Genomic DNA, 26,923 nt, shown 5'->3' on the forward strand with positions numbered 1-26,923 from the left:
GCCCAGGGCAGCTAAACTTTATTCAACCTTTGCTGGTCTTTCATGTCCCTTTGTCTAAATCAACAAGTTTACTTTCAAATTACTTTCAAATTAACTTTTTTACTTGTTATCCGCAGAAATTCACAGATCTTTCTCAATTAAGAATACTCCCAACACACCAAGCTAACCTTTATTCAACCGTCATTGGTCTTTTATTTTCCTTTGTCTAAATCAACAAGTTTACTTTCAAATTACTAATTAAACTTGTTACTTGTTAGCCACAGAAATTCACAGATCCTTCTAAATTAAAAATACTCCCAACACTACCATTTAGTGTATAACTTGCATTTATAATGTTTCTACCATAGTGCATAACTTTGCCCTTATCAACATTTTCTACTTTTCTAGTTTGCTGCCCAGTTTTCCATTATCCCATCAATGCAGCAGATATCAGTCCTCCTCCACATCTGCTGACTGCTTACATTCTGCTTACATATTAGATAAGTGATGTAAAGTTTTTCTTTAAAGAAAAAACACACTATGGGCAAAATATTTGGGATAATGTATATATTGCAGAATGTTTTTTTTCCCTATGTTTTTAAGTGCTGGTCCTTAAGGCACCAAAAGTTTCAAAATGTTGAACTCCATGTTGGTATCTGTGTGAAAAAAATAAAAAGTAACTCCATATGAGCTCACCATCTTGAATCTTATTAATGCCAACACATGCTCAGTTTGCTCTGGACAAGTGGAAAACTAAGTTCAGAGGTTGTTAATCCAGACCCTACTGTTTTTGTTGCCTTCCCAGGAGTCCCTAGTGTTGAATAGAGAAGGACATGCAATGCATGAAATTGTTATTTATATATTCATTGTTGAGCCATGAGTTCAGATTTTGTCAGTGAGTCAGCTCTTGTACACAGAAGCTAACTCAGTGCTGTAGGACCGGCATTTGAAAGGGGATTTGTGTTCCTAAAAGCTGATTTGGATGCCCCACAGAGGTCCAAATGCAGCCCCATAATCGTTTTGCTTTCAATCAATGGCAGTATTATATTTTTCCTTTTTTTTCAGGCTCTGCTACCTGCAGCATCCAGGTGACATATAACAAAGAAAACTGTTTTGATTTTTATCTATTTGAGATATACCTTTGACCCCTTCTTTAAGTTTGTGGTATGATTTGGAATTTTTGTAGTGAGTGTATATGTGGGTGTTTAGAGGTACAGTATTTTTCTGAAATTCACATTCATAGGAATGTATGTAAATGTTTCCTTGCATTTACAGAACACAAGGCACTTGCAATTGTTCAGCTGTTACCTTTGAGTATGTTCTTGGGGAAGAAAATGTCCCTTTGTATTCGTTTTCTTTTTCTCAAAGCAGTCCTAGTCTTCTCACTTCCTATTGAAAAACTATTGTAAAACACAGCAGGGCTTGCTTGGTGAGCAGAGGAAATATAAGATAGGTATATTTATAGAATCAGTAGTTAAAATGATGCCTGGGAGGGTTTGTGCAATTTTATTTTTTGTTTTTGTGCACTTTAATTTTTATTTCTGGAAAACCTTAATTTTATCTTCCTCGTCATTGTTCTTTCTACAGTAAAGTGCTTGGAACTTGCTTTAAATGGTTTGTGAAAGGTGCTTATTTAGATTTCATGAATCATAAAGGTCTACTGTAAAGTAGTCTGGGGAACAGACTGGATTTTTGACATATGGCTATTAATTTAATGTACACCTGGAGAAGGATGTAGTAAAAATAGAAAACCTAAATTAGAAAGAAACATTCACTTCACGCTTGGGGTCCTTCTTCTCAATGTAGTTCTAAGGCATACTGATTTTGCTGCATTTCTCAAAGAATATTTAATTAAAATCTAAATCAATAAGCATTTTATAAATAGAGGGGGAACTCAATAGGCTTTTTTCATAGTTTTCTTATATGGGTACTCGTAAGCGTCTGTTATCATAATTAACATTTGGCTTCTGTGTACAAATTAATGAGCTTTGTTAATGACATCAGGTGCAGTAAGCTTAAAGTGGGTCTATCTGAATTTAGAATCAGAAGGATTGCAGGGCTAGTTGATGGAGACCTCTTTGATGATAAATTCCAAAGAAGCAGGGACTGAGATTAATGGTAAATGTTGAGCTATAAAATGATATGCAGTAGAATAATACACACTGTTTTTGAGCATTTCATTTTCCACTACAGTTGCTATTTGGATGGAAGAATGAAACTCCTCTATGTATTGATGGCAGTGGGATTTAAAGGAACGGTGACACCAAAAAAATTAAATTGTTTTAAAATGAAAATATCATAAACAGTTGCCCTGCACTGGTAAAACTGATCTGTTTGCTTCAGTAACACCACTATAGCTTTGTGGCAATGGCAGAAATTGAAAAAAAGCTATATGGAAAGGGTAAGGCCACACTGGGCGTTTTGGGGAGATTTGGTCGCCTGGCGACTAATCGCCTTGTTTTTTCATTTTGGCCGGCACAGAGTGAGGGAAGGCGTTTGGGAGCTTGGTCGCCGCAAAGACGATGCGATTAGCAGTCAGGCGACCAAATCTCCCCAAAACGCCTAGTGTGGCTTTACCCTAAATAGTGGATAACGCCATTATGTTCTATAGAGCTTTTTTGGCTATCTGCTTTGTAACTTGAGCCTTTTGCCCTTTGAACGGCTGGCCCCATTGTTACACATCAGCTTCTTTATATAAACAATAGTAGTGCTTCTGAAGAAAACACAGCAGTTTTACCAGTGCAGGGAAACACTGCATTATATTTGCATTACTTTTAAACACTTTTTTATTTTTTGATGCTACTGTTCCTTTAAGACCAGTTTGGGTTTGACCCTTAAGTTAGGCTTAAACTGAAAATATTTGGAAGCCACTAATTAGATTTAAAAATTTGCTACTATTGTGCTGGACTTTGTGTACTTCACTTGTGCGTAGGTCCTGGGATTTTCATATGCATCCTATGGCTAAATACTTAGACAATTTTTTAAAATCTGTTCTGAGATTGAAAGTCCAGCCTGTCAGGGTAAGGAAAAGTAATTAAACAGCAAATTCAGCGAGAGAATTGATGTAAAATACAGCTAAAATTCAATTGTATACTTTGTGATATGTGGATATCATGAGTGGGTTTATCCTGAACATATGTTTAGGTTTAATTACATCTTTCCTGTTTGAGTTAGGATCGGTGTTGGGCACATATTGTTCCACCTTGGAAGCTTCCCATTGGATGGCTGCATTTACTTCCAATTGTATCAGTCACAACACTATAGCTGCCTGCTGCTGTTGCTAGCAAGAAATAGTAGAGCTATCATGCTGCTACAACATTAAAAAAGACTTAATCATGTAGCCATGCATTGCTCTTTCTTCAGAATGTCAGAATAACGTACAATAATAAATGTGACGTTATTGTTGTGTTTTGCACTGTGGTCCAAATGTGTCTATAACATCTGTACCATCTGTACCTAAAATTGAGGATCTTGAAAACAACACATGATTTGAATGATCGAGTCCTCTATAAGTAAAATATAGTTAGTTTAATTGGATGGTGACACAATCGTAAGCAGTCGCCTACAATTTTCTTCAGCAGGTAATAATACATTTTATTTACAGTTTATTGGAAAACAGTAGGGTAATGCAAAAACCATGACCAAATAAAATCAAAATACCCACGCCTGGTGTTAAATTCCATTCTAGCTTTTTCCTAATTTAAATCAATTTATAGGTTACAGAAAATAGGTTACACTTACAGAAAACAAACTTGCACCTGCCAGAAATTGGAAGTCGAGGTTGCCTCTGTTTCAGGCCTAGAAAATTTTGGCTTTAGGAGATTTATTTATACCTGACTGCAATACATTAGCATAGTCATAGAGTGAATAGAGACTATTCTCGTTCTATGGAGTTTTGCTCAAGTCTGGAAAGTGTGATCATAAAATGGGCAACATTAAAAGGTAACAACTAATACATGCCTAGACATTTTTCTTTCTATTACCTCCTAGGTTGAATCTTCTGAGAGCCAAAGACCTGTCCTTAACAACTTATTATACCTACAGCAATTCCTCAAAATCAAATGCTCAATAAGATTAGTCAGTTAGTTAGATTGTATCTGGAGGTCTTACTTTGATTCTCCTCTTTTGAAAATTGGGACTGTCAGTCCTACAAATCCACTAAAAGTCACATTTGTGGCCACAATTGGAAGATAATGAATTCCTCTGATAAATGAGGTGTATGAATGGAGGTCAGTGTTGTTCTGGTTTATCTCCTTTATGTCCTAGCATCTCTAACTAGGAGCTAGGATATAAAATCAAAACCGTCACTTTTGAAATAAGTTTTAAATTATTAGCTATCACAATCCATTATTTTCACTTTTTCTTAAAAAACGTTTTAGGAATGCATTGCTTTGTTAACCAGTTACCAAATGTTAGCTGTATAAAAGCCTGTTTGCAGTATAGATGTGTATTCTGTGGTATAATGCAGGTGAGTGCCATCACTGCCATGACAACTTTGCAGGTGGATGATTCTAGAAAAGTCCTTTCATCCAGACCTGAGTTCTTAGAAATCTCTCTGACTTGGGGAGGAGGACAACAATTGTTGTTACCCAGAAGTATTGGAAATCCATTATTTAATTTAGAATGGATTTTATGATTCCATGACAAAATAAAACTAATGTACATACCCATGAGAAAACATCTCTAATAATAGCATTAGAAAGACAGAAGTGGCTTTTAGGAAAAGGAGAACCAAGGAAAAGGAGTGTTTGTTTCATGTATCTTTTGATGTTCGTTTTTTTTTTTTATTGTTGTTCATACGTTGTGAAATTATTTATTGTTTAGATGCATACTTTTTTTTTATATAATTTTAAAGTAATTGCATTTACTACATTTATTTTTTCTTAATTTAATTAGCTGACTTTTTAATTGTCCCATACATAGACAGATATTTTTTGTTTTGTAAAAAAAAATAGCTTATATTTTCTCTCTTTTTAATGCAGTCTTAATGTCAAGCGATCCTTGGCAGTTATGGTTGGTATAAAACCCAGTCAGCATCACTGTAGAATCTTTAGCTAAACTGGCATTTCCATGTGTCAGAGATCCTACGGCCAATGGAGAGGTCTCCTAAGCACTCAAAGTGATTTGGCTCTCACAATTCATGTGTTCTGCATAGATCACATGGTTAGCTGCCTTTCTTTCTTTGGATTTCACATTTTTTAAACATCACATAAAACAGACAAGTTCTGAAACACTTTTGCATTATACGCGCATTATATATAGCTGTAAATTGCAGTACATGTTCACCAAACAATTAGGCACCACCCTTGTAGTTATCTAAAGGTGGAGAAACTGCTAACTTGGCCTGCTAGGCTGTTCCAGCAAATTCAGCATAAGAGCAGCGCACAAGATGCTGTAAGAAATCTGTAAGAACTCCAGAATTTCTTCACAAGACCTGCAGTTGCTTTTACCATTACTGATGTCATATTACATTAGCGTACAATTAAAATCTGTATAAATTAGATCTACATGGGAGATGTGCCAGGAGGAAAGGTAGTTGTTTGTCCACAATACCAGAACACAAATTAATGCAAATGACAGCATTTCACCCAGTTGCGTAAGTATGCATGCACAGGCCAAGGGCAAAATTATTGCAATAAAACAGTTCATACAGGGAAATCTATGTTGTTCTTGGGAATGCTGAAGCTGTAAAAATATCACAATGCCAATGGAGTAGTTTTCCTTAACTTTGTTCATTTACCATTGTATATAGCATTTTCATTAGGAAGAGACCTATCCTAGAATAACAGGATTGCAACTCATGTCTCTGTGTTATTAAAATAGGAATTTCAGACACAGTATAAGTCTATTTTATAAATCAAGCTTCAATGAAACTTGAAATTCTGGTATTTGCTTTAGTTCAGTTGTTTTTTTTTTTTTTCCTTTGTAGATACAGAAGTAGACCAGGATGTAGCTGTTAAAGCTGCTCAGGAACGAGCTGAAATAGTTGCAAAATATGACAGAGTAAGTATTTCTGAATTTTTCTTGCAATTATTATTATCAAGGTCAGCTCCCATTGACAGCTTTTACATGAAATCTTGTATTTGTGTCTTTTTTTTTTTTTCTTTAAATAAATTACAATTTTTTTAGTAGTTAGTATAATTTATGATTACACTAATACGATTCGTAAACAAAATGTTAGTAAAATGGCCCCTTCTTGTAGCTCGGTTTATTAACTTTTCTTTAATATAATGTCACTCTAGGAGAAACTGATCAATAAAAAACAATGTATAATGACTTTTGAAGCCTTCATGCTTTTGTGATTTCAACTGATCATGTGGGTATAGACCAGGATTGCTCTTTATGGTTGACATTGCTTTCCAGTGTGAGATAGCAGCACATTTTTATTCTTTCACTGTTTATACTCTGTTCTCAACAATCACAGTGCAATATTTTTATGCATTCCTCAAGGTCAAATTGGCTTTTTATTATTATTTTTTATTACAATTATTTATTATCTTTCTACCTGTCACAAAGGAAGAATTTTGAGTAGCACTTGACAGCTATTTGTGGCATCGATTATATTATATAATATATCACATTTGATCATATATAATACCCTCGTATGTTTAATATCTACTAGACTCTTGCCCTCTTCCTCCTCACATCTCCCACAATTCATAATTATCTTTCTTTATCTCCCTAAATCTGTCTTTGGTGTTCGCCGTGTAACCTTAAAGTGATACGGACACTAGAAAACTACTCTTTAAAATATTAAATGTACATTAAAAATATAGTTCATATTGATAGTTTTTCGCTGATAGGTCTGCCGATGTCAGTATCTCTTTAATAGGTCTTTACAGAAAACGAAATTTAGGTCTCAACTTAAAGGAAAACTATACCCCCAAAAAGAATATTTATGCTCATATTAATCTTACAAAACTGGTATATTTATTTAAGTAAATCTTGCCCTTTTACATCTCTGCATTGAACCACCATTTCGTGATGGTCTCTGTGCTGCCTCAGAGATCACCTGACCAGAAATAATGCAACTCTAACAGGAAGAAGTGTGGAAGCAAAACTCTGTCTGTTAATTGCCTCATGTGACCTAACATGTATGGTTTGTTTGCGTACGATCCCAGGAGGTGGACCTTATTTTTATAAAATGGCAATTTTCTATTTATGATTACCCAGAGGCACATACTACTAGAAAAGTATATTGTTATGAAAATAGTTTATTTACATGAAGCAGGGTTTTACTTATGAGCTGTTTTATGCATTATATTTTTATAAAGACCTACATTGTTTGGTGGGTATAGTTTTCTTTTAATAATTAAATAGGTCTTTCCCAGCACTAATATTAAGAAAAAAATAGCTGGGTAATGTAAACCTAAATACTTGCTTGTGAAGTTCTGTTCTATATTTGGACTTCAAGGAGCCAGATATGTGTGCTTATACTGGATGATTATAACATATGATGTGGATAATTTATAATTCCTCAAACTATTTTTATCAAGAGTTTACATGTTGTTAATACTTTCACTTAAGGGCCGAGAAGGTGCAAAGATTGATCCTTGGGAAGATGCTGACTTTATGCTTTATAAAGTCACTGATCGATTTGGATTTTTACAGTGAGTATTCATTTTACATTTCAGAAAGTTTTAGAGGAAAGCTTATAAAGGTTTGAAATGTAGTTTGTCTCTCTGGTATACTATTGATTGCTTGTTTTTTTAATAAAGCTTATTAGAACAAAATTGGACTTGCTTGATCCACAATGAGGTCTATACACTGATTCTCTGTTATTAAATCTGAATTTGCTTTTTAGTTTGTCATTTCAAATTAAATTATGCTAGTTTGGGAAAACAGTTGGCACACCCAAAACTTGATAATGTTAAATAACTGTTGAACAATGAAAATACTGCATTTAAAATAAAAGGATACTTTTTTTTTTTTTTTTTTTTTTTAAATGTCTATTTACCTTGTACGGATGGTCTGTTCTTACTGGCAAAGTTAATAATGTTTAATTAGTAGACAGCATTAGTTTGGAAACATACCACCTTCCACATTTTTACATGATTTATCCAGAATGCCATGGATTGCCTTGCTGTGACTTTACAAGCAAAAATTGTTCTGTTTACCATTGCATTTGCCATACTGGAGCTTTTACACATATGAGTAAAGGCATAAGTCTAGATGATTAAACCTTATTGTGCAGAATTATCTAAGATTTACATTACTAAGAACTATTTAAAAGTCACATAAACTGGTATATTTACCCTTCTTGTATATTTCTGGTCTCCGAACCCTTGTTTCCATCCAAAACAAAGTAGTCAATCAATCCAAGTAGATGGGTAAAGAAACCAATCAGCGCAGGTGTACTGCTGCAAGGTGCTTTTATTGAATGGTGTATTCAATAAAAGCACCTTGCAGCAGTACACCTGTGCTGATTGGTTTCTTTACCCATCTACTTGGATTGATTAAGAACTATTTAAAGGAGAGCAAAAGGAGCACCAGCCCAGAGCATCATGTAATGGATATAATCACTGGGGCAAAGTGTTAGGCACCCCCACTGATTATAATTGGTTACCTGATTCCCTGGACCAGTGTTTGTGTTCGCTAAAAACTGTACTGAAATATTTCTTTTAAAAGCTCATGGTTGTAATCATGTTTGTATTCTTCTATCTTCTCTTCATTTTGGTCTAGACAGACGCTTGTGCTGTAGAGTGCTTTTTAACTCTACTTTGCATGTGCTGCCTGGACCAAAATGACGAGGAGGTGGAAGAGGAAGAAGATTGCAGCAATTGAGCTTCTACATAAGTAGCCCAGGCCGGTGCAGTTTTCTGCTAACCAAACCAAACCAGGTTTTCAGGTAAGTGATTATATTCACTGGGGGATGCTTATTTATATTTTGGCACCTTTAAGTGATTATACCTTTAGTTCTTCTTTAATAGTTACATTCATTATGTACCTAATATGATGTCTTAATCTTTCTGCTCCATGTGGCAAAAATACTGCACATTAACTTTTTTCTACCTTTTCAAGGTTATGCTTGTTTTTTTGTTTTTTTTAATTTATTTATGTCCAGCAGTGAGAAAAATAGGAAAGGGTTAATTAAGAACGCCCAGCAAAATTTGTTGTCACAGATAAAGTGGAGAATCCATGGTGGCTGTTCTTTATATAGTGTTAGCAAGGTAAAATTTGGAGAGAATGAGTTAATAGATTACCCAAATCAACATATAATCTAGTCCAGGGATCACCAACCAGTAGCTCGTGAGCAACATGTTGCTCTCCAACCCCTTGGATGTTGCTCCCAGTGGCCTCAAAGCAGGTGCTTATTTTTGAATTCCAGGCAAGTTTTGCTCGCATAACATCCAGGTGTACTGCCAAACAGAGCCTTAATGTAGGTTGACAATCCACATAGGGGCTACTAAATGGCCAATCATAGCCTGTATTTGGCACCCAAGGAACATTTTTCATGCTAGTGTCCTCCCTGCAATCAAGTGATGTGTGCATCAAAAAAAAGTTGACCCACACCCAACCAGAACCAGCAAGCCACCGATATTTATAAACCTGCACCCATCCCACTTGCCTCTGGCATCTCTGGAGGGTTGGGACAAAGCAGGTGTGAGTCTAAAATTAACGACTGCCAGAGAAAAAAGTGGGGCATGTTAAAGGAGAAGGAAACCTAGTCGGCGCAAAAACCCTCCCCCCCTCACGTGTGTTGCCCACCCTCCCTCCTCCCCCCTGGCCTACCTGTCCCGCTGGGCAAATGCCCCTAACTTGTTACTTACCCTTCTGCGCAGGTCCAGTGCACGGAGTTCACAGGCACCACCTTCTTCCACACGATCGTCTTCCTGCTTTGACCGGCGTTTTGGCGAATGCGCAGTAGGAGCATTTTGCCAATACGGATCTACTGTGCATGCGCCAAATGTCACGAAGTTTTCCGATTTCACTAAGTGACTTTTGGCGCATGCGCAGTAGATCGTACCGGCCAAATGCTCCTACTGCGCATGCGCCGGTCAAAGCAGGAAGAAGATCGCATGGAAGAAGATGGCGTTGATCAACTCCGTAGACTGGACCTACGCAGAAGGGTAAGTAACAAGTTAGGGGCATTTGCCTAGCGGGACGGGTAGGCCAGGGGGGAGGAGGGAGGGTGGGCAACACACGGGAGGGGGGGAGGGTTTTTGCACCGACTAGGTTTCCTTCTCCTTTAAGGTCATGGGTGTGGTGGGTGGAAGGAAGAGTTTGGCACCAGCCCACTTGGTGTTGGTGAACCTGAACCTGCCCAACACCTGGGTAAAACACTTGTTTCTAACCACATGATTACTGCTGCACACGGTCTGTGCTATATTCTGTCTGCATCCACTTACACAGCTTGTACTAGCAATAGTGCAACAAAAATAGCGCAATTAGACAATCACAACACAGAGAAAGAGCAAAGATGCCCACATAGAATCCGTCCTTAATGTTTCTTTTGTAAGCTGCACCCTGGTTGCTCTGATATCTCTATGTATACAACATTTCCCATAAACTTCAGCAAGTTACATTTGAAGAATGAAGCACTCATGAAGATTCTAGTGTTTTTCCTAGCAAGAAGAAAACATATTAGGGCTCCGGTGGTGACCCTCCATATCTGGTATCTGGTTCGACACAAAACATAAAGGTTAATTGATCTCATTGTACACAATGGGGCTGACCCACAGGGATGGAGCTCAACACTAATGGAATGCAGAATTTTTATCTACTTAAGCATGCATCTGGGCATTCCCCTGGGACAGCACCTTTGGGGAAAAAAGATACCAGTTAACTTATGTGTTGCTGTGTGCTTGCCATTCACTGAGTGCATATTACTGCACTTATAGTACTGATTGTGTGCTTTAAAGGCAGTGATACACAACTTTATTGCATCAACCACATCAATTGATCATTTTATGCAATAAGGAGTCACTGAAATGAAGACTGACTGTCCTGGAAATAAGAATTAGATATAAGAAAGACTCCAGTTCAAACTGGCTATGCATGCAGACACTAATCTAAAACCGATTGAATCCTTTGCCTGTGTCATTCTGTTATTGGCAGGTTGACTATACACAAACATATATCATTTGATTGAGGCAAAGCTACTGTTACATAGTTACATAGTTAAATTGGGTTGAAAAAAGACAAAGTCCATCAAGTTCAACCCCTCCAAATGAAAACCCAGCATCCATACACACACCCCTCCCTACTTTTAATTAACTTCTATATACCCATACCTATACTAACTATAGAGCTTAGTATCACAATAGCCTTTGATATTATGTCTGTCCAAAAAATCATCCAAGCCATTCTTAAAGGCAATAACTGAATCAGCCATCACAACATCACCCGGCAGTGCATTCCACAACCTCACTGTCCTGACTGTGAAGAACCCCCTACGTTGCTTCAAATGAAAGTTCTTTTCTTCTAGTCTGAAGGGGTGGCCTCTTGTACGGTGATCCACTTTATGGGTAAAAAGGTCCCCTGCTATTTGTCTATAATGTCCTCTAATGTATTTGTAAAGTGTAATCATGTCCCCTCGCAAGCACCTTTTTTCCAGAGAAAACAATCCCAACCGTGACAGTCTACCCTCATAATTTAAGTCTTCCGTCCCTCTAACCAATTTAGTTGCACGTCTCTGCACTCTCTCCAGCTCATTTATATCCCTCTTAAGGACTGGAGTCAAAAACTGCACTGCATACTCCAGATGAGGCCTTACCAGGGACCTATAAAGAGGCATAATTATTTTTTCATCCCTTGAGTTAATGCCCTTTTTTATGCAAGACAGAACTTTATTTGCTTTAGTAGCCACAGAATGACACTGCCCAGAATTAGACAACGTGTTATCTACAAAGACCCCTAGATCCTTCTCATTTAAGGAAACTCCCAACACACTGCCATTTAGTGTATAACTTGCATTTATATTATTTTTGCCAAAGTGCGTAACCTTGCATTTATCAACATTGAACCACATTTTCCAGTTTGCTGCCCAGTTTTCCAATTTAGACAAATCACTCTGCAAAGTGGCAGCATCCTGCATGGAACCTATAGTTCTGCACAATTTAGTAAAAATAGAAACAGTACTTTCAATACCCACCTCCAGGTCATTAATAAACAAGTTGAAAAGCAAGGGACCTAGTACTGAGCCCTGCGGTACTCCACTAACAACAGTGGTCTAATTAGAAAATGTTCCATTTACCACCACTCTTTGTAGTCTATCTTTTAGCCAGTTCTCTATCCAGGTACAAATACTATGTTCCAGGCCAACATTCCTTAATTTAAACAGTAACCTTTTGTGTGGCACTGTATCAAATGCTTTAGCAAAGTCTAAGTAAATCACATCCACTGCCATCCCAGAATCGAGGTCTCTACTTACCTTCTCATAAAAATAAATTAAATTAGTCTGGCAAGATCTATTACGCATAAAACCATGCTGGCACAAACTCATAGTATTATGATTTTCTATGAAGTCCAGTATCTTATCCTTTATTAACCCTTTGAAAAGCTTTCCTACCACTGATGTCAGGCCAACTGGCCTATAGTTTTGAGGTTGAGAACGGGATCCTTTTTTGAATAGAGACACCACATTAGCAATTCGCCAGTCTCTCGGCACTATGCCAGATCTCAATGAATCCTGAAAAATTAAGTAAAGAGGTTTGGCAATCACAGAGCTAAGCTCGCTAATTACCCTGGGATGAATACCATCTGGCCCCGGACCTTTGTTAATCTTAACATGTTCTAGTCTCTTCTGAATTTCTTCATGTGTGAACCATGCATCATTAGTTGTATTACTAGAATTGGTACTATTAAGAAGGAAACCTTCACTTACTGGTTCCTCATTTGTGTAGACAGATGAAAAATATGAGTTCAGAATCTGCGCTTTTATTTTGTTTTCATCAACCAGCTGACCCCCCTCTGATAGCAAGGGTCCCACCCCTTCCTGCTTCATTTTTTTTACTATTAACCTATTTAAAAAATAATTTTGGATTTTTTTTACTGCTTGCTGCAATATCCTTTTCTAGATCAATTTTAGCTTGCCTTATAGCTTCTTTTGCATGATTTATTGGCCTCCTTGTACCTTATAAATGTTTTGGCTGTATTAGCTAACTTGAAAGCCTTAAAAGCACGCCTTTTCTTACCCACCTCAACACCAAAGCTTCTATTGAACCAAAAAGGTTTTGCTTTGCAACGACGTTCCTTGCTTACAAGTGGAATATACTGACAAGTATATTTATTAAGCAGCATTTTAAAGACTTCCCATTTTTGTTCTGTGTTTATCCCCTGTGAAAAGCATTTCCCACTTAATATGTTGCAGAGATGCCCTTTTACTGTCAAAGTTTGCACGTCTGAAATTTAGTGTTTTAGTTACTCCCTTATAGAATTGCCTCTGCAACAGAATCTCAAAGGAGACCATGTTATGATCACTATTCCCTAAATGCTCACCCACACAAATGTTAGAGATGAGTTCAGTATTGTTAGTTATTACAAGGTCCAAAAGAGAGTTATTCCTAGTAGGTTATTGAACGAGCTGGAAAAAAAGTTGTCATTCAGCATATTTACAGACCTACTAGCTTTTTCTGTCTTAGCAACCCCATTACCCCAGTCAATATCTGGATAATTGAAGTCACCCATAGCAACAACTTGACCCAATTCACAATCCAGTCACATATTTCATACCATCAGGTCTCGGTGATACCAATTATATCATAATTTTTAGAGCATGCAATTAATTCTAGGTCTCCCATTTTACCTGACAAACTCCGTGCATTTGCCAGCATACAGCGGAGGTTACTACTTTTACTTTTGAAATTTGCATTAGTTAGTGGAGAATTATATGTTAAGTTAGTATTATTCTGTTTTCCTTGTAACAGAGGGACCTCCTTAGCTGGTAAACTGTATGCCCCCCTCACTCCTCCCCCATGACCCCTTACTAACCCCACTGCCCCATCTACCCTAGCTTCCCCATAATTCTTTATCTCACCCACCCCCCCTTGCCTAGTTTAAACACTCCTCCAACCTCTTAGCCATTCTTTCCCCTAGCACCGCGGACCCCCTTCCATTGAGGTGCAAACCGTCACGACTGTATAGGTTGTACCCAGTGCTCTAGGAACCCAAACCCTTCCTTCCTGCACCAAGACTTGAGCCACGCGTTAAGCTCCCTAAACTCCCGCTGTTTTCCTAAACTTGCACGTGGCACGGGCAAAATTTCAGAAAAGATGACATTGGAAGACCTTTCCTTGATCTTAGAGCCTAGATCCCTGAAATCACTCTTTAAGGTCTTCCATCTACCATTTATTTTGTCATTAGTACCGATATGCACTAAGACAGCTGGGTCATGCCCAGCCCCACCCAATAATTTGTCTATCCGATCAACCACATGCCGAACCCTGGCACCAGGTAGACAGCAAACTGTTTGGTTGTAGCGGTCCGGACGGAAAATTACCCTATCCACTTTCCTAATAATTGAGTCCCCTACAACCACAATCTGCTTAGGCCTGACTCTACTCTTCTCCCCACCACTACTAGAGAAACTGGTCTCCCGGCTGTTAGAGAGATTAGCCCCATCTAGAATTGCCAATCCTGAGTTCACACTCCCATCATCTTCACACAATCTGGCAAATTTGTTGCGATGTATAATCTCCGGATCAGCCTCCATTTTCCTTTTGCCCACCTTAGATTTTCTAACTGTCACCCAGCTAGCTGCCTCAACATCCTGCTGCTGTTCTGTTCCCCCCAAACTATCTGACCCCGCTAGGTCCTGCTCAGTGAGCAAAAGACTGTGTCCTAGGACACTTCCCAAAACTCGCACAAATCCTTTTCATATGCTGACAGCATGTTCATGGTGAGTCTTATGGCTATTTCTTACAAATCATTCTCATTGATTATTGGCATTAGGCGACTGCCTGTGATAAGCTAGATGAGGTAATAAACAGTACCTTAAAGGAAAAATTTAAATCACTGGGGGTGCTAAATGTTAGACCCCCCCCATCCCCAGTTATTGTAAACACGTAAAGGGGGTTGTTCACCTTTGAGTAAAGTTTTAGTATGATGTAGGGAGCAATATTCTGAGACAATTTGCAATTGGTTTTCATTTTTTATTATTTGTGGATTTTAAGTTACTTTGTTTTTTATTTAGCAGCTCTCCAGTTTGCAATGTCAGCAATCTGGTTGCTAGGGTCCAAATTACCTTAGCAACCATGCATTGATTTGAATGAGTGGAATAAATACACAACTTTCCTGCATTGAAAACACCCTGTGAGTGTCGCTTCTTTCTGCAAATATTGATTTGAATGAGAATATGAAATATTAATAGGGGAGGGTCAGAACAATACCAATAAATTTGTAGATTTACAGAGCATTTGTTTTTAGATGGGGTCAGTGACCCCCTTTTGAAAGCTAGAAAGTCAGGAGGAGAATTCAAATAATTCATAAACTATAACAAATAAATAATGAAGACCTGATGAAATGTTGCCAGTGGCCATTCTATAATATACTAAAAGTTAACCTGAAGGTGAACCACCCCTTTAACCAATTCCCAGGGTCAGTGCTCCTGTTGGCAGAAAACTGCACTAGCCCTGGGTTCCACAGAGTGGTCCTCTTCCTCCTACTTTCTTCAGTGCCCCGGCCAACATACGCGCAGTACGTGCCATGTGCTGGTTTTTTTCTGTTAGAGTTCGGTTTTTTATTGTACTGCACATGAGCACCAGCACAAATAAAGAATAAGCAGGAGGAAGATTGCCCCATGGTGGTTACTGAGAAGAGCCCTGTGCTGGTGCCTAACATTTGGTACATTCCAGTGATTTATACTTTCCTTCTCCTTTAATATTTGTGTTACAAGGCTGTTGTCGCCCACACACAGATCCTACATGCTGTTCTAGTGTAGAGCGCTGCAGTAGAGCAATCTGCATCAGAAAGTGTCACATATATTGCATAGCCTTGTCTACCTAGTCTATCTTTGATTCTTAGTAAGTATTAACCATTCTCTTTGGTAATTAGTATGTTTATTGGCTTGTGCAAGGCAGAACAAGTGATTTAATGCTAAAAATTTATTTTTTTTCTGTACTAAATAAAAGGGTGTCCTGTAAAATGTCCAGTTTTTATAAAATAAAGCACAGCCTTTTAAATTTCCCTAAACAAACCACAGCATAAAAAAAAAAAACTCTGAATAAGACATCTTTTCATACAATAAAAGTATGCATTCACCACACAGATAATTCATGTTGATTTTACTTCTTGGAAGACTGAGTCATCAGATGAGTGGAACCTCAGTAGACACTGCTCCTCTGTATGGTATATAATAGTGTTTCTGTTTGGCAGTAGTGGTTTAACCCCATGCAGTGTTGGGAATTGTATGCTTCCAGCACTTGTATGTATTGCAAGTGAAATCCAACATTGATCTTTCATTACTGTACATCGTAAACAGCACTACAGTGTTCAGTAGCTCCTTGGTACAGAAATTAATAAGTGTGTCTCCTGTTTTCAGACTATTCTTAAATAGAGCAATTTGTCAAATATTGCCATGGTTTGTATAAAATAATTCATAAAAAAAACCCAAAACATTGCAGGCCAAAGTTACACCAGCCCGTTTACCATATAGTTTGAATTCTCTTTGCACGTTCGGCCTGTTTTGACCCAGGTAGTTTAATTTATTACAAGGGGGGGGGGGTATAGCAGTAAATTTCATGACCGCATGAAACTGTTAATGGCATGTGTATGGGAATGGAAACCTATTATGCAGGAAGGTCAGAAATATACTAACACTTCCCATAGTATCCTATTGTATCAAACTGGTTTTGCTGAAAATTTACAGTTCATGGCGAATTAATGGCTCATTTTCAATGTGCAAAGTGCAATTTTGAATGCAAATCAACAGTTTATTTTTTAATTCCTGCACCATTGTGGCTGTACCGGAAGTTATGGAATGTCCAGACCGAACCTTTCTGTGACATTCTAGGGAGCTTGCCTCCCTTATTTGCCATTTGATTTTTTAACCAGAGCATGATTTAATTTGTAGGGTTATAAAAGGCAGAAAAGTTACCCATGTGATTCTGTCTATCAGAAGGATTGTAAAAAAATGAATTAAGAAAAATGGGAATAATTTAAATAGATTTGTAACAAGTAAATTCTCAGTATACATGATTATTTTATGCTTGTCTGTAAGTTGTGTAACACCTGACCATCCCAAGCACACCGCAGATTTGGTTCTGCTTCTGGAGTGTCCAGAAGGAAGCCACTGCTGAAGAAATTCCATTTATTTTACAACATATGAAAATATTGCAGCAGATTCTGTAGTCAAGTGGAATATGTTTCACAAACATATAGAGTACTGTCTTTGTATGCCCTATAGGGCTTCATCCCTACTATAAATCTTGCAGTGGTAACTCCATATTTTAAATGTGGTAAATTTCCTAAGTAGGGGCTAGGCAGTTCCAGTCAGGATAAATGGGATTTTAATATTGAAATGAAAGTTGCTTCTCACTGGTGCCTCAAAGGAAGCTATGAATACATTGCTATTAGGAACATTCTTTAAAGGGTGGTTCCAGGCCCGGATTTGTGGCGAGGCCACATAGGCCCGGGCCTAGGGCGTCAAATAATTAGGGGTGGCATGCCGCCCAGCCGCTGTCTGTGAAACACTGGGGAGCGCTCAGGTTCAGGCGTGCATGCACGCTCGTAGGGAAGGGTGTATGTGGGCGGGCCTGTGGCACCCGCCCACAAAATCCACGCTAGGTGGTTCACCTTCAATTTAATTTTATTATGTTATAGAATGGCTAATTCTAAGCAACTTTTCAATTGGTCTTCGTTATTTATTTTGAATAGTTTTTGAATGATTTGCCTTATTTTTCTGATTCTTTCCAGCTTTCAAATGGGGGGTCACTGACCCCGTCTAAAAACAAATGCTCTGTAAGGTTCCACATTTATTGTTATTGCTACTTTTTATTACTCACCTTTCTATTCCGACCCTGCCCTATTAATATTCCATATTCTCATTCAAATCAATGCATAGTTGCTGTGGTAATTTGGGCCCTAGCAACCCGTTTGCTGCCATAGCAAGCTGGAGAGCTGCTGAATAAAAAGCTAAATAGCTCAAAAAACACAAATAATAAAAAATGAAAACCAATTGCAAATTGTCTCAGACTATCCCTCTCTACATCATACTAATAGTTAACTCAAGGGTGAACAACCACTTTAATTAAGCTTTTAATTTCAGAAGTGTCATGGTGTTTTATATATAAACAGACACACACACACACACACACTGTAAATCACATATAGGTAATCTTAATTATGAAATCAGCATTCAATTGTTATTAGACAATTAATACAATAGTTTTGATTTCCAGCTTAGATTTCAGTATCAAATATTTGATAATTGTTATTCTACTGAAATGGGATTTTGCTAATCAGAAGTTTTACCTTATGCTATCTAAAATAATCTTGCAGAATGCTCTGTCATGAGATTTTATGCTCCGATATGTTTATTCAGGAAAGACTTGTAGAGAGATAACGTTACAATACTGAATAAGCATTTTGAAGAGTTTCATACATAATCATATTCTTAAATAAGGATTTAACTGTAGCCATTGAATGCAAAAGAGCTGCTTGCTATGCCAGTCGCTTATGGAAACGTGACTGAGATAATACACTTCCCTGCTTTTTCTTTTGTTTCATAAATGGATAACCATGAACATCAAAATGTATGCAATCTGGAATTGTAACAGTATGCCTAGTAAATATTCATACACAAATGCATATTACTGAGATTCATTTAAGGCAAACTTAAGCAGCATTCCAGCTGTCCTTGAAAGATTCTAGGAGTTGTATTTCTGCTATAGCTCTAAATCCAAAGTATGTTCTTTCCTGATACATAGAATAGAACTTGTTCCCTTATCTAATTTGAAAGCATGAAAGCCCACCAACTTTGCAGAGCTAGTGTGCTGTAGAGGCAGGGTTTGAGTTGTTTGTTGTAGCCCCTTGTTTGAAATGTAAGTTTTTAGAATATTTGTTTAAGTGTAGCCAATTGTTTTTGTCCAAAATTCTGATGTTTGCCATAAAACATTTCCAATTGCCAGCTTTAATAGTTTTACGGTTAAATTAAATGTCTGTCTATGGGCAAGTTTCTTTCCATCATATATGTTTATTTATGGTGATTTTTAAAAAAATGCAGCGGCACACCAAAAGACAGGACAAATGCACACATTTGTTACCTTAGGGTACATAAACCTGGCCATTTCCACCTGCTTTGAATGTGTGGTTCATTTCAATATGTTCTACTAAGCAGCAATGAAAGTGCTAATTGATTTTGGTCTGCCCTGTGATTCTCTACTCACTTGAACATACATCTTTGCTTACTGCATAAAAAAACTGAATAGATTCAGTATGTATGCTGTGTAAAGGTGCATCTGTTTTGGCTTTAATTACTTGCAGTTAGGCAAAATCACCATATGCAGCAGGCAAGCAACTAAAAGTTTACATTAGAGAAGAAATTAATTATTGTAGTGGGGAAGTTAAACATGCTGTTTTTTTAATTCCCAACATGCCCCTATCAACAACTGGCTGGCTGTATATTGACCATTCCAACAGAAATGAAGATGAAATACCTTGAATAATCTGATATCTCAGACTAATGTCTCACAGGGAAATTAAAGTGTGTTCTCTGTTTGCTCTGCTAGAATAATGGCTACTTCTTGCTCTGTGAGTGTGGTGAATGGCTCTTACACACACTCTGTTTACAAACTTATGCAAAAATTACATATATTGCACTTATATGCCAAGTGCAAAAGCCCTTAAAGGAAGAGTTCAGTGTAAAAATAAAACCGGGTTAATAGGCTGTGCAAAATAGAAAATATGTCTTAACAATATTTAGAACCCAACTTCCTAATTTGCAGCTCTCTAGTCAGCAGCTTGAAGTGGGGCCAAATGGGACATAGCTGATAATTAAAGGAGAAACAAACAAAAAAAAGCCATACCCCCCTACCCTACATAGACCACCCTCCCTCCAAATGCCCCTATGTCTTTAATTACCCCTCCGTGCAGATTATGTCCAGGGAGTTCACAGCAGCCATCTTCTTCTCTTCGGTAATCTTCGAAATGACGCCAGCATATCGGCGCATGCTCGTTGGAGCAATTGTTTGTTTCGCGACAACTGCACATGCGCTGAATCTCACGAAGATTACTGAAGCGGCTGAAGATGACGCCTGTGAACTTCACTGGACATAATATGCACGGAGGTGTTAGTAAATAGTTAGGGTCATAGGGTAGCAGCTAGGCTGGGGGGGGGCGGGAGGGGGGTCTATATAGCGTAGGGGGTGGGATTTTTTTTTTTGTTTCAACTAAGTTAGTTTGCTTTTGATCCTTAGCATACAGGTCAGATTACAAAACTAACTGAACAGTTATGTCCCATATGGCCTTTCTACAAGTCACCTGCAAATCACTAATTGGTTATTGACTCGTAAACAGCTAGAGAGCTGAAAAGAAACCCAGACTATTCTGACTATTAAGTTAGACAGTATATTCAAAATATTTTTTATTTTGCACAGCATATCTATTTAAAAACAGCAAAAAGTTGAGTCTTCTCCAAAAAGTAAAGACCAAGGTTATAAGTAAAAATGTAAATCATTTATTAGAACATACAAAAAAACGCGTTTGAGTAAGTGCCCCAGTAGGTACGTAATGTGTAAGCCAATTTTTTGTATGTCCTAATAAATGATTTACATTTTTTACTTATAACCTTGGTCTATACTTTTAGAGAAAACTCACAACTTTTTGCTGTTTTGGACTTTTGCACCCATGGACTGGGGTGAACTGAGAGTATTTTTGCCTTGGATATTTTGTCTCTTGACTAATAATAACTGCGTACCAATCTTTTCTATATTTCAGCATATCTATTTACCCAGTTTTATTTTAACAACAAAATGTTAGACCAAAAACAAAAACAGTCTGCTGGGCCAGGCACGAAGCCTTGAAAGCCCTGTTGACTGAAAGCTAACCAGTTCAGACGTAGTTAGGAGTAGTTGAAAGCTAAAACGTAACTTTTAATCCATATCATTTAAACCCATACATACACCACCAACAAACTGAATAACAAAAAGACTCCATAGTGAAAGTGATGAAGTCCGGGACCCGTGTCCCTAAAACCATTTAAAAACCAGGCTACAGGTGGAACGGTGAACAGCACAACTCATACCCTGTCAAATGACAGTGTGCTTGCTGCAAAAAGTTTAAACACTGGATGCCAGTCGCAATCCCAGAACCCTCCCTTCCAATCGTTCCCCAGATAGAGTCTCCTACCTAGCTACGTAGGGAACAAGTGGGAGCTAGTCGCCCACCGTCCACTGTGGCATAGGTGGACGGTGGGCGACTAGCTCCCACTTGTTCCCTACGTAGCTAGGTAGGAGACTCTATCTGGGGAACGATTGGAAGGGAGGGTTCTGCGATTGCGACTGGCATCCAGTGTTTAAACTTTTTGCAGCAAGCACACTGTCATTTGACAGGGTATGAGTTGTGCTGTTCACCGTTCCACCTGTAGCCTGGTTTTTAAATGGTTTTAGGGACACGGGTCCCGGACTTCATCACTTTCACTATGGAGTCTTTTTGTTATTCAGTTTGTTGGTGGTGTATGTATGGGTTTTAATGATATGGATTAAAAGTTACGTTTTAGCTTTCAACTACTCCTAACTACGTCTGAACTGGTTAGCTTTCAGTCAACAGGGCTTTCAAGGCTTCGTGCCTGGCCCAGCAGACTGTTTTTGTTTTTGGTCTAATATTATACGTTCTTCAATGAACACTAACCTGCAGACAAATTTCACTTGAAACTTACTTATACTCGCAACAGGGCATTATAACAACAAAATGTTCCTTTAAGACTTACTGGTTAGTGGTTGCTAAAATACCATTAAATGGTTTAACGTCGTGTGTGTTAATTTACAGAGTGCTCTATTATGTTTTGCTGACTTTTATCTGAAGCTCTCCTAAAATGTTTACACTCTCTTATCTAACTCATATTTTATTTATAAGATATTTGAATTTAAATGAAATGATTCATTACTGCGTTGCAGGCAGCCACTGTATATTTTATGTACATTATCTCAGGATAAAATCCATTAATTTGAAAGGACTGCAGGTGTGGGAGCTGTGTAAGTAGTGGTTTCTGTTCTCAGCAGCAAAGAAGAAGAAATGTAATAAACATGTACTTAAATTGCTTATCAATCATTGCCCCTCCGTGTCCACTATATCTCTTGGGACCCCCAGCAGTCACATGGGCTGCTTTTTCTCGAGTTACACCACTGCGCCTGTTTGCTATATGTTGGTCTATATAAAGGCTAGGTAGATTGTAATCATTGGACACACTGGCATATGTTTAGCCATGAAGTCATGATATATTGCCTAGCACTGTTTGGCAGTATGAAAATGAAGATTGGAAGCCACATAAAACTTGGGATTTTGATGAGAAACCCAGGCCCTCATAATTTTATGTAATGTATAAAGGATTCTCAAAGAGGAAGTTGGCTAATATCACCCTGCTCTAAATGCTATCCTGCATAAACAGAAAGATTATTTATAGGGAAACAAAATAAAGCACTGCAGACCATTCTACTTACCAGAGTTACAGTTGCATGTAAAAGTTCAAGAACCCCTGGCCAAATTACATTTTTAGTTCTTTTTGTAAGTGAAAAGCAGTAAACAAGTACAGCAGGAATCAGTGTTAAAAAATAAAAAAAAAACGTTTTTGGGAAAAAAAATATAATCGTACATTAGAATTTGCAAATGCAGGAACAAAATAAATAGTAATTGTGGCATGTTCAAAAGCTTGGGCACCTTTCCACTTTTCCAGTGATAAACAATGATTGCAAGGACCCTGGCCCTAATTACCTCATTAGGCCTTAAAATCCAGAGTTCTCATCTTCTTTAATAACCATGGGCTCCACTGAACAGCTTGCTAAGGATCTCAAAATGAAGGTGATGCCTGCAAAAAAATTGTAAAATGCTTTGCAATTCCCAGTTTCCATCCTGTCATGCAGAGATGGCAGTTGAGAGAAACTGAATGAATCAAGGCACAGTCTGGAAGAGTAAGAAAACTTTTTAAGGAGAATTGCTTGTATGCTGGCTAGCAAACGCAACAGCAAATCCTCATATGACTGCAAAGGACCTGCAGGAAGGCTTAGCTGCATCATCCCAAGGTGCAGCATTTCTTGCACAAAAATGATCTACGTGGATAAGGAGGAAGCCTTATTTGCAACTTCATCGCAAATGTCTGCATCTGAGTTATTCAGAACAGCATCTATACAAGTCAGACACTTTTTAGAAAGAACTGTGGGCTAATTTGGCCACAATCGCTCAATGGTCTATATAGAATCATTTGGTCAGCAAGCAGTGGAAAAATACTAACTTTTTGCAGAGAAGCTCCTCCCCCCCAAAAAAATCCCAAATGTAGAATTGTAGTAATACGGTAGCACTTTGTTTCATAAAACCACAGTTCGTTCTACATTTGCAACTGTTGGATGTGACTCAAATGTGTATAGAATAAACAAAAAGATACGCAAGTTACTTTTCTGAATCTGAAATTTGCCCATAGCATAACAGCGTGTTTATTTCTTTGGTAGCACATCCTGATCTTGTGGCCTATTTTAACTCAAGTAATAATTTACTCTGCCTCTAAATAATTATTTAGCAGCAATAAACCCAGCTGCCTAGATTGCCAAATAGTCCTTATTATGTAGTTATATAAATTTGTTTTTTTTTGAACTAATAGAAACCTTTTTACATATTTACTTACCTGACACCCAGGGGTTCTTCCAGCGAGCAACACGGAGCGATCATCTTCCTGCTTCCACTTTCTTCTCATGGCTGAAATAGATTGAAAATCCGAACTTTAACGAAAAAGTTGGCTATTTCATTGTACTGCACATGCGTCTGCTAGAGTCCTGCGCAGAACCAGTTTCTAAGACCCGGACCTGACCCGAAACTGCAGCCCGCATATTTACCCACTTTGATCTTCTACCCTACCCAGACCTGCAAATGCCTTATCCGTAACCAGACCCGCAACTCACCAACCACCATCAAAACAGGAAGTGGTGGTGTTGTAAACCAGAAGTGGCATCGTCAAAAGTGGGTGGGGACAGAAACAAGTTTTGTAAAATTTTAAAAGGAGTAAAATATAGACAATATAACATAAAAGAAATTTAACATAAGAAACACTTAAAGCACCTAAAAATCGTACCCTCATTCCGCAAGGTACCCGATTTCTTTCGGGTACCCCACCCGCTGCAGGACTCTTGCGTCTGTCCCAGAAAATTAGAAGAACAAAGAAGCGAAGAAGATGATTGCTCTGTAGTGCTCACTGGCAGAACCCGGGTCTGTGCAGGTTTCTGCTGATAAAAGCACTGGCCCGGGTTGTCAGGGAGGTTAGTATAACTACTCGGGGGTGCCTAACTTTTGGTTAAAATGACTTTCCTTCTTTAAGGTTGATTGTAAGCATAATTGCTTTAGAAAGCTTTATCCGTTGTATCCTAGATTCTAAACTGTTACAATTTGCTACATTTCTCATCAGCATCTTTGGAACATTAGCAACTATTATTTTAATTATAACAGCTGCCTTTGATGAACCTCAGGTTTTCTGTTCAGAAGGCAAAGATAAGAAATCAACTAATGTATGATTCAGAACAGTTTACAAAGTCAATTAATCCCTTCCCAGAACTGCGTTAGACATAAAAAGGTAAGAAATTAAAGTTTAAGGGAGTTATTTATTAAAGGTTGAGTTATGTTTTTGAGTTTTTCGTGGGCAGTATCAGCAAAAACTCAATATTTTCAGGATAAAAAAAAATCAAATTTTTCGAGATTTATTAAGCCCCGAAGCTCGAAAAAGCCCAAATCCGAAAATACTCCAGCTACAACTAGTGATGGGCGAATTTCCGCCGTTTCGCCGAAAAATGCGCAAATTTTTTCGGGCAAATTTTCGCGGGCGTTTTGCCAATTTATTCGCTGGCGGCGAATCGCGTGAATTCACGCCTGGCGAATAAATTCGCCCATCACTAGCTACAACCTGTCGAGGTCTTGTAAAAGTCAAAGAGGTCCCTTGAACCATTTGAAGATGTTTTTAGCCCCCACTGATAACTTGATTAATTTGAGTATTTTAGTTTATCCCCCAATTGCGTTCATTCAAGTTTTTTACATTCTGTTTTTTTCATAAATAAGCAAACATCTGAGTTGAGTTTATTTGAGGTAGAAAAAACCTCACAAACCTCTCGGATTCAATCTTTATTAAATAAGCCCCCCCCCCCATAACTTCAATATTAGAAAAACTTTCACAAAAATAATGTATTTCGAAAAAAATATTTATTTTTGGTAAACTATCCAAAAACAACTGAACTGAAAAAATGTTGACTCCTGTAAGGAGACAGAACCAGCAGTTCTAAAGTCAGTTTTTCAACGCAGGTTTCAGAAACATTGTGTGATACAACTAATGAGCACTCACCCGGAACTCTTATATCATTTAATAAATAGGTGCTCGTGTAGAGTTGTCCACTACAACCCACTTGGATACTCGAAAAGTAGATTCACAGCACCATCCATGGATCAGTATTAAAAAGCCTTTATTGGTATTGTGGCTCATCTCTAATGCAAAACACAATGTTACACAACACAACTGAGAATGCAAAAGCTGTACATTCCAAAGCACAATGATTTATTTTCTGTGAGCTATACATATGCTTATACTGCCTCTAACAGGACAAATCCCCTTCTATGTATTCTCCTCCTTGCACATTCCTTTAAGCAGGATCTCTTTTCTTTTTATGTATAGTAAGCCAACATATATAAATGTTTTTTTTTCTTTTGCAGCAAAGAGGAACTGCCATTTCATGATGAGGTAGCACAAAAGGTATTATTTTGTGTTTTTTTTTCATATTTTTGAGGTAAAGAAAATTTGTGCAATGCCATTTTCATGTTGTTTTTTGTCCCTCAGCTCTTAATACTGTGCATAATTGTAGCTCAGTACTATGTAACCTTTAAATAGTTTTTCTATAGGCATCCTGCTTTTTTCCCCATTGAATATTGCAGTGTATTTCAGGGAATATAAATCCTGCAAAGAATGTGGTGTCATTACCACTAAATGTTAAAGGAAATGTATACCCTCGAAACAAATAAATGTAGAATTGTCTGTGGAGTGCTCTACTAAGCACCATTACAATTTACTATTTTTTTTTTTTTGTATTTCAAAATAATGGCAATTCATACACCTCTAACATAATGAAATTTAAATAGTGCCTGCTGGTGTGGTCTGCCAAACAGGCTATAGACAGGAGAATAAGAGTAACTGTTCTGATGTTACTCTGCTTATAAAAGACCAGAGAAACGGCAGATGATGAATTCATTTCATAACATAGTTATATTAGTGTATTTTTACAACAGGGGAAAAATAAATAGCTATAGTGCTCTTAACAATTTTACATTCATTATTTTGAAAGTTTATATTTCCTTTAAGCTAATACCTTCCTTAAATCATCATTAACACTACTGATACAGTTTTTCTTTGCCTTGGGGGAAAGCTCAAATATCCACTAGGCTGGAGTATGGTTAACTATTTTGCTTCAGCCTCTCCGGCTTCCCAAATCCGCATTACAACTGCATCAGCCATTCCCAGAAACTGTAGGAGTGGGTGGCTAACATAGGTATACAGGAGCTCTGGGAAGCCAAGGTGGCAGTTTTAACACGTTAAATTATTGCCACAGAAAATGTCGGTACAATCATTCTTTGGTAGAAAACTCGTAAAAAAAAAATCTGTTTAGAACTGGATAATTTAGAATGATAGTCATGTATATCACTTTAAACTAAAGACCTTTGTTCAGCCCTCTATTACTGTTCACAACCCTTCTCTTTGACCTGTTGTAAAAACAAACTGTTCTTCGCCAACACAGTTCAAAAACAAAAAAATACAGATTATTTTGTGTTT

At 37.7% G+C, this 26,923-nt stretch overlaps 1 protein-coding gene across 2 annotated transcripts in view; it reads left to right on the forward strand.

Moving 5' to 3' along the window:
- Positions 1–26,923, forward strand: part of usp6nl.L (USP6 N-terminal like L homeolog) — an 83,092-nt gene that overhangs the window by 27,973 nt on the left and 28,196 nt on the right. For both annotated transcript variants that reach the window (XM_041585276.1, NM_001096431.1), the window contains 3 exon segments: positions 5,909–5,982; positions 7,507–7,589; positions 25,813–25,852. In XM_041585276.1, the coding sequence (XP_041441210.1) occupies positions 7,552–7,589; positions 25,813–25,852 (78 nt within the window). In that variant the 5' untranslated portion in view covers positions 5,909–5,982; positions 7,507–7,551.

The sequence above is a fragment of the Xenopus laevis genome, chromosome 3L (assembly GCF_017654675.1).
Source record: "Xenopus laevis strain J_2021 chromosome 3L, Xenopus_laevis_v10.1, whole genome shotgun sequence".
NCBI lineage: Eukaryota > Metazoa > Chordata > Amphibia > Anura > Pipidae > Xenopus > Xenopus laevis.